This window comes from Stigmatopora nigra, chromosome 22 (assembly GCF_051989575.1).
Source record: "Stigmatopora nigra isolate UIUO_SnigA chromosome 22, RoL_Snig_1.1, whole genome shotgun sequence".
Classification (NCBI taxonomy): domain Eukaryota; kingdom Metazoa; phylum Chordata; class Actinopteri; order Syngnathiformes; family Syngnathidae; genus Stigmatopora; species Stigmatopora nigra.
Window position 1 is genome coordinate 8,147,474 of NC_135529.1, and position 15,001 is coordinate 8,162,474.

General features: G+C 40.0%; 1 protein-coding gene across 1 annotated transcript; it reads left to right on the top strand.

The window, feature by feature from the left end:
* The first annotated feature begins 290 nt into the window (after positions 1–290).
* Positions 291–13,848, top strand: specc1la (sperm antigen with calponin homology and coiled-coil domains 1-like a). Its single transcript, XM_077745019.1, has 16 exons — positions 291–469; positions 4,919–5,087; positions 5,163–5,301; positions 5,780–7,404; positions 7,916–8,123; positions 8,959–9,032; positions 9,141–9,316; positions 9,445–9,611; positions 10,105–10,226; positions 10,326–10,416; positions 10,493–10,582; positions 10,671–10,830; positions 10,942–11,044; positions 11,897–12,013; positions 12,115–12,174; positions 12,703–13,848. The coding sequence occupies exons 2-16, from the start codon at positions 4,956–4,958 to the stop codon at positions 12,790–12,792; spliced, it is 3,354 nt and encodes a 1,117-aa protein (XP_077601145.1). The 5' UTR covers positions 291–469; positions 4,919–4,955; the 3' UTR covers positions 12,793–13,848.
* The last annotated feature ends 1,153 nt before the right edge of the window (positions 13,849–15,001 follow it).

Here is a 15,001-nt window from a genome sequence, read left to right on the forward strand (position 1 = left end):
GAATCCTGAACAACTACAATACCTTTTAAAAGGCAATTTTTGGCCTTTTTAAAAACGCTAATTATGTCATAAACGCACTCACATTACATTGACAGCAATGATAAATGAAATACCAGTAGTAAGAGACAAAGTTTTCATGGGAAAATGGTATTTCAAATTGATTTTCCCCATTTTTGCACGCAAATAGTCGGTTTAGTTCGATTATTTTAGTTTTGCGCAAGACTTTTTGGCTTTTGTGCAATGCAGTGGCGAGTCCGATGTGCGGCGTGATGCTGAGGTGATGCAGATGAAACCAGAAGAGGGTGCGCACGATCATCGAGCTGCTGTCAGCACAAGCGATCTGACTTCCAAAAACTGATGCTGCCCTCCTGCTTTCTCGCGGTGGGATTAACAACCGGCGGGCAGCCGCTGTCGCGCTTCCGTCAGACATTCAGCAATCCACCCAACTGGAAAAGTAGAGGCCATGCAGGTATGTGCGTCGTTTCTCTTATTGCGGACACTGCTGCTTGTTTGCCGGCTATGCTAGCATGGTTAGCTTCGCGATTGCTTTACTAGCGTTAGCATTGTCCTTCTTCCATGAGCAATTAAAGTCAAATTAATGACAGATCGGACTATTTCAATTTGTGTTTTGATTGGTGGTATAAGGCGGATATTTGTGATGTTTGCGATGTTCGTTTAGACAATGTTAAAGTAGTTTTTTCTGCAACATTTATTTAGGTTTGGAGTTTAGCTTGAGAGAATAGCTTGCATATGTCCTGAAAATTATTTCAAAATAAGTTACTCAACAATCATGCACAACTAGTAATCGAAATAGATTTGTATAAAGTTGTTTTTTTAGATCATTTTATATAATTGATGGATTTATCATGACTCAAATGTAATTCATTTAGACTTTAAACTATTGAACTATTTTTTGGAGCCAGGTTTATGTCATTGTCAGGTGGACTCAAATATTTCAAACTAAATTTGTACTACGAAATTACTTCAATTACTCATACCTGTCAACTGGTACGTTCTCGCCGTAATTGGTACAACTGAAAGCCCATTTTTATATTGGTACGCTGTACACATGAAAATGGTACGCTAAACGGTGATTTTGAGAAAAAAAAATAAATTAAGGCACTTTCTAGCCATTTTTCACCATCCGCCATTGTTTCTTCCCGGAAACGCATGTCTGCCAAGTGATATATGTACCGGCGCCTCTGATTGGCTAAAAAAAAAAGATCATGATAAACATTTCGTTTTGTAACACTTTCACCATGTGATTTCCGTTTCCTGTTCCCTTGTTTATGTTTACTTTCATTTGATCAGCTGTTTCTGGTCTGTTTACAAGTCAAGAATGTTCGTGATTTTTTACAAAAAAGTAAAGTGGTAAGATTTTCCATGTATTTATACATATATGTAAGGGCGAAAACAAAATTTGGTAAGATCACAAATGGTTCGAGGTTGACAGGTATGAATTACTACACATTTAGATTGACACTTTTACTGCTGAACTTCTTGTAGTTATTTATTTTTTGTATTTATAACTTTAACCAGTTTGAGTCAGTTCAGATCCATCCAACGTTTTTTTGGATATTCAATCAGGTTTCTATTAAAAAGTTGTGGGAGGTAATTAGACTTGGTTGCTTTTGTTTTGAAAGCCATTGTCTAAACAGGAAGCTAAATTACTGAAATTCCCTGCATGCCTGACCCTGTAGCTAACTCGCTTGATGGCGTTCCCACTTGGCTTTATATGGTCATTTGGCTTGAAACTAAACTTTTGAATACTGTGTTTTATTGTAAAGCAATAGTTATTAAAGAAATACATTTAAGGGTTTCAATTACACGTCACTGCCAAGGGCGTTAACTGTGATGCTAATGTTGTGGTTGTGGGTGTGTACATGAATAAAATGTCTACTTGTGTCCCACATAAAACAGCAGGAAACCAATGTTCCTCGGCTTTCTGAACTCTTCTGATAATAGAAAGAATGTTTATGTCACTCACTGTTTATTAGTCTTTCTCCTACTTCTGAGAATATGCATTTTCAGAATTATACTTCCCGGCCGCTTGCACAATGTGTGTTGTTCTCCAGAGACAAATATTCAAATGTTATTTCCAGACAACAATAAGTTTTTTTTGGCAAACCGAAAGACAAATATGTCCGCCTACTGACTGCTTCATACAAACTAATGATAGTAACAGAGCATTGTGCCATATTTATCAACAAAATCTTTTTGAGGAGGTACCTTTTTAATGCAAAAATTATGACACATCATTTACCAGTGACTTTTTAAAACAATATTCTTCTCATTTTCTCTCCTTTTCTGAACCGCTTTATCCTCATTAGGGTTGCGGGGGTGCTGGAGCCTATCCCAGCTGACTGGTAGCCAGCCAATCGCAGGCCACAAAGAGACAAACAACCATTCACTCTCAAACTCACCACTAGGGGCAATTTAGAGTCTCCAATCAGCTTACAATGCATGTTTTTGGAATGTGGGAGGAAACCGGAGTACCCAGAGAAAACCCATACAGGCCCAGGGAGAACATGCAAACTCCACACTAAAAAATGTGACCTGGATTTGAAACCAGAACCCCAGAGCTGGAAGCCCGACACACTAACCACTTGCTCCACTGGCATTATTCTCACTGACAAAAAAAATGGTATTGGTATCGACGAAACATTTAAAAAAAATAAAATCTGCATTAGGACATCCTTATTTAAGCACTAATATTTCAATTCTATTTATAGTGCAAGACTCCCAATGAATTTTGACTGGGAGGGCTGGCAACAATCATTCCCCTTTTGAATCACATGAATTTCAGTCATGTATAAGTTGATGCTTACATTTGGTGCTTTGTGGTAGTTGAGCAGATTTTAGCAGATGACTGAAAGCTTTAATAGTTAGTGTGTGTTCTCTCCCAAGCAGTTCACGAGCAAAGTCTGCCTTGTAGGGTTGTTGCTTTGGAGACGCCATCACAGGAAGCTGTTGTTATGGCGAGGAAGTGCCTCCCCGTGGTTGAAGCTTCAATAAAGAAAAAACACAGCAGAGGGATCTTTATGAGCCATTAGCAGTATACTATCATCAGATCCTCATTTTTTCACACACATTTTCAAGTCAACTCCCAAATTTATGATCCAGCCAACCATGACCACATTTTGTTTTATATGAATCTATAATATAGCCCCCTTTAATTAAAAACATATTTTTGTCAACTTTTTAACACACATCCCACTTTTGATCCATATTTGTTAAGCTTTAAAATCTGAAAACTTCCTTTGTACATGATATAATTAAAATGTCGGTTACAGTCCAAAACTGTTCGACTACAGTATGAATGTCACATCGGGTAGAAAATGAAAAGCAGTTGAGAAATAGTCCGTCCCCAGAGCTCACAAGGATTATTCCCTGTGTTCGCACTGTAATCCCACACTGGCTTGTCAACAATATGGAGCTGTGTGACTTTCAAAAGTATTGTGTCAGCAAGAGTTGAACAATGTTTCCAATGCTTGATAATTTAAACATACTAATTTTTTTCTCTATGTTCATTCTCTTTCCCCCAAATGTGAAGACCGTCTTTATCCATGAATACTCTTTTGTTCTTTTGATTTACAATTTTGTTTCATTTACAACGACTCTAGTAGGCCAGCTTCCAGTCAGCGAGTCTTCTACTTACCGTTTATTAAACAGTTCAAGCTGGTGGCGTTGTCTTCTTTACAAAAAACATATTCTACTAAAACAACCGACCAGAGTCGGAGATTGATTGTTGAAGGGCTTCCTGTGTAATATAAATCATTTAGACGCACTTTTTCCCCCCTTTCAAGAAGCTTTGTGCAAAAAAACACATCCAAGTCTGTGCTAAACTACTTACATTCTGCTTCCAGCTGTGTCCCAAATAATTTTTTGGCTCTCACGACATCAAGTAAGGTTCTTCTCAGACCAGGATGGAATCCTTCCTTACAAAACAGTCTTTATTTTTCCTGTCCGACTAACTAACATGTGTAGTTTGTTGGACTGCGCATTATTTGCTGGAATTTGTCATAGTTAAACATGAAATGCTTCCTCTAGATCAGACTCGGGTTGGTTCTTGTGCCACTTTAATGTCAACTGGATTTCACGTGGGCCGGACCATTTTAGATATAATATTTAGTTATTTTTTTAAATAAATGAATTAAAAGAACTGGATTAAAGGGCCTAAATATTCTGTTTTTTTATAGATCTAAAACAATGTCTATTTTAGCTCTTTTTAATATATTTTTAGATTTTACAAAATGATTTTTGAACTAAAAACAAAGAAAAAATGATTTAAAAAATCTACAATTATTGATTTAAAAGGGGGGGAAATCAGGAAATTTAATGTACATCTATACTCTTCATTTTAATTTGACCCTAAAACAGAAAGTCGGCACTCATGATTTACTTTCCTGGGCCACACAAAATATTGCGGTGGGCCAGATTTGGCCCCCGGGCCGTCACTTTGACACCTGTGCTCCAGACCAAACACATACAATACAATGCATTCGTTATTTCCGTCAGGGAAGGTTGTGTACTTGTCTATCGGAACCAGCTGACTTTGCAAGTCCTTTTTACTCTCAAGCTAGTTTGTGATTAGGCCTGTTTCCAATCCAAATCCACCATTGTTTCTTTTCGTCTTTTGAATCCCAAAACACATTTAGATCTGCTTTTTTTTATAGACCTTTTGAGTTTTAATAATCGTTTCAGTTAGTCTCTTCAAAAAGAAGAACAACAACTTTTATACCTTCCCCCGGGCAGCCTGACAAAAGAGAACATATATTCCTCCCGCCGTCAGTTTTTTTTATAATAATACCTTATTTCATAGGAACATCTTGGAAAGAATTCCCCTCCTATAGAAATTGTTGCGATAACCCTATATTCTGACTTGCAATCCCTTTTATCCTTTCTACCGTGTGCACAGACTGAGACGTAAATGTTTCGGCACCAGAGAACTCAGTATGAAGAAGTCAGCCCGGCCTGCGGTGAGTAAGGCCAGTGCTGATCGAGCGAAGGCCGACGCCGCCGCCGCCACCGCCGCCGGAACTGGAAAACCTGCAGCCAATACCCGCAGTTCTGCACAGCTACTCAAGGTATCTAAGACAGTTACAGTCATGGAAACACAACTTTTAAAAAATGGTTTATTCCATTTCTATTTTCTTTTTTAGGTGAAGAGCAATGACGATCTTTTAGCCGCAACAACTGGCGCCAATCCTGTTTCAAGTAATGCTGTCAGCAAAACGAAGAGAACTGCCTCCATCGGGACTACTGCGAGCACAGGGGATAACAAGCAAAAGGCAGCAGCAGGTGTGTGTGTGTGTCAGCATTTCGAGCGGCTAACACTTCTGCATGTTGCATTTCAATTGCCACTTCAATTGTTTGGTTCAATTTATTTTGTTTGGATTGAGACTCAAGAACGAAGGTCCTCAACCTATTTTCTCACCAAGGACCAGTCAAGGTCTTTCTATTTTCTTGCGGACCAGCTAATGGGGAGGGTGACAATTTAAGACACGGGTGTCAAAGTGGCGGCCCGGGGGCCAAATCTGGCCCACCGCATCATTTTGTGCGGCCCGGGAAAGTAAATCATGAGTGCCGAATTTCTGTTTTAGAATCATATTAAAATGATGGATATAGCTGTATACTATATTTCCTGGTTTTCCCCCTTTGAAATCAATAATTGCATTTTTTTAATATTCCAGCATATTCCAACATTATTGATATCACTACAATTTGCCCATTTTGATTAAAAAAATCCAAATGTATTATGCATTTGTTTCTGGATAAGGTTCTTCAAGCAGGCGCATGACATCCTCAACAACGAAAGACCCCAATTCTTCTCGGGATCGTCTTCGGACATCCAGGACGTCAGCTAACAGAAAGCAGCTGTCCTCAGGGACGGCGGCAGGCGACGCGGCCTCGACCAAGCGCTCTCGTGGCCAGGTCTCCACAGAGTCTGAGAGCCGTATGAATAAGTCCAAATCCGATGGGCAGATCAGCGACAAGGTGGCACTGGAGACAAAAGTCAATGACCTGCTAGGTCTTGCCAAAAGCAAAGACGTGGAGATTTTACATCTTCGCAGTGAACTGAGAGACATGAGGGTCCAGCTGGGCATGGATGGAAAGGACTCGCCCCCGCGGCAAGACCCCGACGAGGCCGAAAAGCTGCCCGTCTCGGCCATTACGGCCGCCGACGTGGAGTCCACATTGCTTTTGCTACAAGAGCAGAACCAGGCCATTAGGGAGGAGCTTAACTTGTTAAAAAGCGAGAATCGAATGCTCAAAGATCGCCTCAACGCGTTAGGGTTCTCTCTGGAGCAGAGGCTCGACGCTTCTGACAAACTGTTCAATTACACGTCTACCAGCCCGGATTTGGCGGCATGTAGCGGTACCAGCGAGGGCGGAGCCACCCTGACGTCCTCCGTGGAGGGATCGGCTCCCGGTTCCTTAGAAGATCTCCTCAGCGCTCACCAGCACAGTGGATCAGTGGACAATCTTGACAGCGAATCGAGCGAGGTCTATCAGGCCGTCACTTCGAGCGACGACGCCCTGGACGCACCATCCGGAGCGTCGTCGTCGTCAGAGTGCGAGTCGGCCCCCAGTGGGGAGCGTTCTCGGAGGGGTAGCAGTGGGACCGCCAGCGAGGTTTCGGTGGCTTGTCTTACGGAACGCATCCATCAGATGGAGGAGAACCAGCATAGTACCTCTGAAGAACTGCAGGCCACATTGCAGGAGCTGGCCGACTTGCAGCAGATCACGCAAGAGTTGAACGGGGAGAACGAACGACTAGGCGAGGAGAAGGTCATCCTCATGGACTCGTTGTGCCAACAGAGCGACAAACTGGAGCTGTACGGACGACAGATTGAGTATCTTCGCTCTACTCTGGACGAGCATCACGTCTCTTACGTGCTCGAGGAGGACATCAAGAGTGGGCGTTACATGGAGTTGGAGCAGCGCTACTCCGACTTGGCGGATAACGCACGGTTCGAGAGGGAACAGCTCCTGGGGGTGCAACAGCACCTGTCCAACACGTTGAAGATGGCGGAGCAGGACAACGCCGAGGCTCAAGAGATGATCGGAGCTTTGAAGGAGAGGAATCACCAAATGGAGCGCGTCATGGACTCGGTGAGGCAAGAGCGAGCGGACATGGCGGCAGCCCTCGACGAATACAAGGCTGCCGTGAGCAGCGACCAGGCGGATTTGAGTCGTTGTCGATCCCAGTTGGACCAAGAGAGGCAGAGGGTCGCCGAGCTCTTGTCTCTTCACATAGCGGGCGACAAAAATGATATCCGTCAGCTTCTGGAAGGGGCGCGACTGGGGAAGGAAGAAGCCGAGGCCAAGGCCGCCAAGTCGCAGGATGAACTGGAACAGGCGCAAAATGATCTGGCCCTGCTGCAGGACACTCTCAGTAAGGTTAGTGGATGCTAATGCTTGATTTCATTGGCTATCATTGATGGCGTTACACCAACAGGATGCAGAAACTTTGCAACATTAGCATCACAAACAGAAACGGACTTTGCATTGTTCTTTGAACTACTTTAATGTTATTTCTAATCATATCGGTTAATTGTTATACACACGAATCAATAACAAATTGAAAAGTACATACATACACACTGGCCAAATGAAGTCATAATGGGCTTATAAGGCTATTTATAGCTGGGTAGCATATATAGTAGTATACATTGAATTTTGGTGCTCGCACTTGCCAAAACATGGTACACTGATAAATATTATGTTCATTTACTTAGGGCAGTGGCGGTCCGTGAATTTCCTAGTGATGCCTTCAGCTATCGGAATCAATCCAACCCACAAAAAATATGTTATGGCTATAAAACCTCTACAATTGAAATATTATTTAGCAATATAGCCATATTTTAATTTCTATTTCAATACCTGGATTCCATTCTTTTGTGCAATCCAGCTCGATGGCGAATATCGAGACTACCAGCAGCAGGCGCAACAACAGATGACTGAGCAAGCACACATGCTGGAGAAGCAGCGTGAGGAGCTGCAAGAGAAAGAAACGGAGATCGTCGATATGAAAGAAACCATCTTTGAGCTGGAAGACGAAGTAGAACAGCACCGAGCTCTAAAGCTGCATGATAACCTCATCATCACCGATCTTGAGAGTAAGTGACAAACATTTTTCTCATTGCAGCGGTCTGTTTACCAAGTTTTAAAATCAAATGTCACTCAATTCTGACAAGTTTCTGAAGTCGCCAAGTTTAAAAAAAATAATAATAATAATAAAAACATTTTCTATCAACACACCCCATGAACGGATTAGTTAAAATTATAAAACCCTACTTTAATTGTCCCAAAATTGCACTTTAGGGCATTGAATATAACCAATCATTTTGCACAATACAGGCTTTTGTATGTCTCCAATGGCTAAATATTAATTATCATATATACTTAACAATTTTGAATACAAACCAAATGGCAATTTTTATTTTTTGTAAGACTTAAATTTGCTCAATAAGCACTTCTATCTGCAACAATGAGGGGTAAAAAAAATCGAGATGTAATTAACTCACATTTTATAATGACTATTGTAAAAAGCAGCTGGTAGAATGCGCTAAACAGAACACTCAGCAAAAATACTTGATTGTTTTTGCTGTCTTATTGTCTTTAAAATTTTGACCAAACTGCAAATGAACACACTCTGAAAAGCTCTTTCCTCTCGAGCAGTTTAGCATTTATTTGACAAATACTTCTAAGTGTACACACACTCCACTGTGACATTCACTGCCAGCAGGTTACACTCATACTGGGCAACATTCACACATACAAGTTAAAAGTTCTATAAATAAATGAGTGTGTCTTGCCTGCTGCAGTGTCATGAATAATTAAAATAGGCTCCCATGTTATAAGACTGTTATAATGACATATTTATATCTGTTAGACTTTTTTAAGAGCTGTATTATGTGATAATCTCATAAAGGGTCACCACTTTTTTTACAGACTCTGTAAAAAAGCACCAGGATCAGAAACATGACATGGAACGAGAGATAAAGATCCTACATCGCAGACTCAGGGTAAGTGAAAAAAAATCTAAACTATAATGAAAAATTAAATAGCTTTGTTATGCAGGTATAGCTGCTTTAATGTGGCTAAATGATCTGAATTGTCCCTTGCCGACACAGGAGGAGTCGATGGAGTGGCGTCAGTTTCAAGCCGACTTGCAGACGGCCGTAGTCATCGCCAATGACATCAAGTCCGAAGCGCAAGAAGAGATCGGAGATCTACGGCGCCGTCTACAGGAGGCTTTGGAGAAGAATGACAAGCTGGGCAAAGAGCTAGACGAAGTCAAAAGCCGCAAGTATGCTACACAAACTGGATGTTTTTTTTTTTTTGTTGCTCATCAACATATGCAGGGGAGGGGACACCATTTGTTTGAAGAATTTGTCTATTTTGTTGATATTAAGTAGTGCGTATTCCTACTTCCAGGCAAGATGAGGAGAGAGGCCGAGTGTACAACTACATGAACGCAGTGGAAAGGGACCTGGCTGCTCTCAGGCAGGGGATGGGGCTCAGTCGTCGATCTTCCACTTCCTCGGAGCCTTCGCCAACTGTCAAAACACTCATCAAGAGCTTTGACAATGCCTCCTCGCAAGGTACTCTATACGCTACAATTTGCTTTGTAGTCTTACTCCTTTTTTTCAACAAAAAGAAATGTAGTACTGCTTCAAAAAAAATCATCTTGACGTTTCAATAGAACCAACTTCAATTATGGACACTATGAACTCAATGTTCTGAGTGAATGAGACTTCAGTGAAATTACACAAAGTCCTCAGGTTACGAAATCTTGTAACTACCACTTTATGACACCCACTCGTCTGTTCCCAAAGAAGAAAGCGGGGTTTTCTAGGCTAGGTTCGGCCAAAAGAATCGTAATATCCTTGGAAATGTGGCTTAACATCATAAAAAGAACGAGGAAACAAAAAAAATATAATGGCTAAAGATATCCTCCCTTCAGACCCAAGTTAAAAAGTCAAACAATTGCATTTTGGCTCCATGTTGCAATCTTTCTGCACATTATGCTGTCTTTTCCGACTACTAACTCCACCATTGTGCCTTCATAACATACTTTCTTGTTATAATTTCCAGCTCCACCGGCAACCAGCACCGCCACCGTGACTCCAACAACCCCGGCCACGCCTCTCCCACGCACCCCTCTCAGCCCCAGTCCAATGAAAACACCCCCAGCTGCCGCCGTATCGCCAATCCAGGTACAAAAGGCGCTTTATTTTCTCTAAATAAAATAAAAGACTGTCACAAATGGACTTCACTCATCTCACCACCTTTTTTGGGTGTCCTTTCTCTTTCAGAGGCACTCTGTATCCACATCTCTATCATCCACCAAGCCTCTCTCCTCCCTCACTGACAAAAGAACCAGCTATTCAGACATCTCCATGTCAGGTAAGTTTTCCTTGAAATATCTTTTATTTGTCCAATTTTTTAACGGCGTGTTACTTCAATAATTATGCACTTCCAGCCGAGCACCTTCTCCGAGGAGCCCCAAACAGTCGACCGCCATCTGTCCTCCAGAGGGTCTCCAATATGGACTCCAGCAAGTCCATTTCAGGTTGGCTAATCAATTCGAATGGCACGTTTTATGACGATGACCCAAATGAGTACAGTCTACGTTATTCCTCAAATCAATGTGGCTGTAGTTTCCCGCCGAAGTAGCGAAGAAATGAAGAGAGACATTGGAGCTCAAGATGGAGCCTCGTCATCCTCGCTATTGGCCATGAGCGCCGCTTCCTCGCCGCTCTCGATGTCCTCCTCTTCGCCCACGGCCTCCGTCACGCCCACGGCACGTAGCCGTTTAAGGTATGGCGGATCAAAGTGCGACGGGAGATGATTGTGACCGCGTTAGGCAAAGGAAAAGGTTACCGAGCAAGCACAAAAACATCTTTGTTGTTGTTTATTTTTCTCTCCAAGAGAGGAACGGAAGGACCCTCTATCCGCATTGGCTCGAGAGTACGGAGGCTCCAAGAGAAATGCTCTCCTCAAGTGGTGCCAGAAGAAAACAGAGGGTTATCAAGTAGGTTATCGTCCTGAAACCACACCATGTGTGATTGATGGATTCATATTTTGGGGTTTTCTAAATCTTACCATGGGAAAGAAATGCAAAAAAAACTTTAAAATGTGTCCCTGGGAGTCGATGGTTGACTTATTTATTTCAACCTTAAGGCCAACGGACTGTATGTCGCCATTGAGATGGTGCTTAAATATTACCATAGCCACAAAGATGCTATCTAGGGAGTAGGTGACATTGAACAAAATGAAAAACATGTGCTATGAGCGGACACAGTCAAATACTGTAAGGAAGTATTTGTGTGATGATTTTAATTTTTTTCCTGTAAGACACATTATATATAGATTTTTTTTTTTTTTTATATATAGATTTTTTTTCATTTTAGCCCCCTTTGACAATATTTTGCAGCCTTCATTTGACATAAAATTGTAGTAGTGTTGCTCGAACATATTTTTTAATGGGCAATAAAAGATTAAAATTCATTATTTTAAGAGGTTATAGTGTGGGTTTTTTTTTTTCCAGGTACTTCCATTTGAGCTTTGAAAGAGAAACCCAAACAATGTGACTAAAAGCCTTTTTTTAATCTTTCTATGCCACACCCTTATATTTCTGGTTTTAATAAAGGAATGTTGTCTGGCACATAAAAACACTTTTTTTATGGTTCCATCCCCACAAATCTCTAAACTGCTTTTTGCTTGGGAAAGAAGGAATTTTATTTTACGAGGCTATATTCTTCTAATGCCATAAGAGTAGTAGTTCACCTTGTAAATGTGGCTCTGAAAAAAAGTTCTCTTGTTTATATTTTGGAAATACTTTTTTCATTTTTTTTTTTTGCTGATCTTTTGGCATCTGTTCCAGAACATTGACATCACCAATTTCAGCAGTAGCTGGAATGATGGTCTGGCATTCTGCGCTGTGCTCCACACCTACTTGCCGGCACACATCCCTTATCAAGAGCTGAGCAGCCAAGACAAGGCGAGTACAGATTTGGGAGGGAAAGTCCAAACTTGAAATGTTGAAATAAAAATACTTGGCCTTACTGTTTTTTTCTTCTTTTTTTTCCTTTTTTTTCGCAGAGGAGAAACTTCACTTTAGCGTTCCAGGCTGCAGAAAGTGTCGGGATCAAATGCACTTTAGTAAGCATTCATATCAAAATACATGGATGTTTTTGGACCACATGTGTCAAAGTGGCGGCCCGGGGGCCAACTGTGGCCCGTCGCATCATTTTGTGTGGCCCGAAAAAGTGAATCATGGCTTTCTACTTTCTGTTTTAGGATCAAATTAAAAGGAAGAGTATAGATGTATATTAAATTTCCTGATTTTCCCCTTTTAAATTAATAATTGTCATTTTTTAATCCATTGTTTCTGTGTTTTTGGTTCAAAAATCATTTTGTAAAATCTAAAAATATATTTTAAAAAAATCTCAAATAAACATTGTTTTAGATCTATAAAAATATGAATAGTCAGGGCTTTTAATCCAGTTCTTTTAATCCATTTATAATAAAAGAAATCTTAATATTATATCTAATATGGTCCAGCCCACCCCTGTTTTGTACTAGGCATATTATTTTCTCTCAAAAAAAGTCTTTATCACATAATTATTGTACCAGCCTCAGAAAAACAAAGTTAAATGAACATCCAACTCCATTTTCTCTCCCTTTCAGGACCTTAACGAGATGGTGCACACCGAACGTCCAGACTGGCAAAGCGTCATGACTTACGTCACGGCCATTTACAAATACTTTGAGACCTGACCAGGGTCCAGCCCTACCGTTTGACCCCCAACATTACAACCCATACCTCACTGGATACTTTGGCCAACCCTCGCGTAGCACATTCAACATCTTCACAGTAGTTTGCGACAACGAAACTGAGCCTCCATTTTTTTGAAGAAAGAACCCCCAAATATTGCCAATATGCAGTTTTTCCCAATAGAGCCTTGAAGAAGTGAACCAAGTATGGACTGAAGAAACGTGCCTCAGTGCCTTTTTTTTCTTTTTGCAAGACATTTTCAAGACTTTGGCTGCTCAATTAGCAAAAAGTACAAGGCCCAAGCTACTCTTAGTAAACACACACTACAAATATATAACATATCAGTCCCCTTAGAATTCTTTTGTGTAGAACTCAAGGCAGTTTTTTTGCAGTATTCCAGATGTTCATATATGCTTTGGATTCTTATCTTTGAAAGGATAAAGTGCCTGTTTGATGATGGATTCCCCAAAAGCCAAAATCTGTGTTTTTTCACGACAGCACAAAATCAAGAGTTGAAAAATATTGACAAATATTATAGATTATTTTTTTCTTTGTTTGTTTATAAACTCAAATAAGCTATTTGCTGTGTCGGACATGTTTTTTCATCAGACTTTTCATTTTGAAACAGCTAAAACTAAAGTAGGGTTGACTTCTAAAAAAATTGCATTGTGTCTGAATAGGGCTTAAAGCTTTTATTTTGAAGGTTTTGGTCAAATCACACAGCTAATGTTATTTGAGCTCATTAATAATCCGAAGTAGGCCTCATTTTGTTGGAAGCTCCATAAAAAATGGCTTATTCACAAATACTCTCTTTGTATATTAGAGAAAATTTGCCTTTTTTTTCTTCTACATGTTAAACTTCCTACTGTGACTTCACATTATTGTACAGATGCCGAAAATATATACATTGAGGAGACATTTGTATCAGTCCTACTAGCAACATGGCGGATACTTTATGTCAATTGTGCCTCCATTTAACTGGTCAATATTTATTTGGATATTTCTTATCACTGTATTATGATTTTTGCTTGCAAGTACAAATTTGTTACAAAAAAACCCATAAAATTCCTGGACTAGAGTAGCAACAAAATGACAATTTAGCCTTTTGTGAGTGTGAAACTTGCAGTTTTTTCTTTTCGTGTGGAAAAAATGGATGATATTTTGCCTCTTGAGAAACACTAATAAGGCCTTTTGATAAGATCAGTGCGTCTGGTGCGCATTACTGTATGCTGATTTTTTTTTTTGCCTTAGAGGAGGCAGCCAGCTGGTATCGATAGCAATGGCGTCCATTTCGCAAAACTCGCCGTCACCATCACCGCCATCTGCGCAGCTGCGTTTGACATTCAGTGATTTAGCACCAGAAACTTTGGTGTCTGTATAAATGTGTAGTATTTAAGTGCATTTGGGGGTTAGGAAGCCTAAAGACTTGCTTGAAATCCATTGCCAGAACTATTTGTCTTATTATTCCCGGGAGTGACGGGAACAATTGGATTCTTGGCTCCTGGGGGGGAATATGTTTGAAATGGTGAACGCCTTGGTGTCTTTTTAAGTAAAAGACGTTACACAGCAAGGCCTTGAACATACAGCATTTTTTTTTGTTTCTTTACCAAGTCTGTGTTATGTTTTGCTTGCCTTGGTTTACTTGAAAATTATCCAAGAATTCCACTGAACCTACTTGTTTTTTTTTTATTTTTATTATTATTATTTTTTTTTTGACTGCTTGTTGCCTATAAATAATACAATTTTTTTTTCAGGTTCAAACCGAGTGTGGATTTTTTTGTTTTTGTCCTTGTTTTTATGACATTTCATAGAGTGCCTAAGTGAAAGAATACAAAACACCTTGCATTGATTGATTTTTTTTTTTATCATGATTTATTGTTATTATATTCAAACAGACGTTTTGTTCATGTTTTTTGAGACAATTTAATGCCCCTGAGATTCTTGTGAGGAGTAGTGTTTTTGATGGCCAATGCCAAGTTATATTTGTGTATAGTATCACAATTCAATAAGGTAATTCAAAGTGCTTTATAGTATATTCAGTCATTGGGTGCCATTTTTAATTTACAAAATAACATTAAACAACAACAAAACAAAAGAAAAGACCAAAACTGAACCGCCTATTCAAATAGAAAATCAAAATAAAACACAAAAGTAGTCATACATCATCTTTTTATCAGTACAGTATTTTTTAATACTTAAATGATACTCAGA

Bases quoted from the DNA above. Each gene is read 5' to 3' on its own strand.
- specc1la (XM_077745019.1), top strand. From the start codon at position 4,956: ATGAAGAAGTCAGCCCGGCCTGCGGTGAGTAAGGCCAGTGCTGATCGA. The intron at 8,124-8,958 runs GTAAGTGACAAA...CTTTTTTTACAG, and splicing joins CATCATCACCGATCTTGAGA to ACTCTGTAAAAAAGCACCAG. The intron at 9,612-10,104 runs GTACTCTATACG...TATAATTTCCAG, and splicing joins TGACAATGCCTCCTCGCAAG to CTCCACCGGCAACCAGCACC.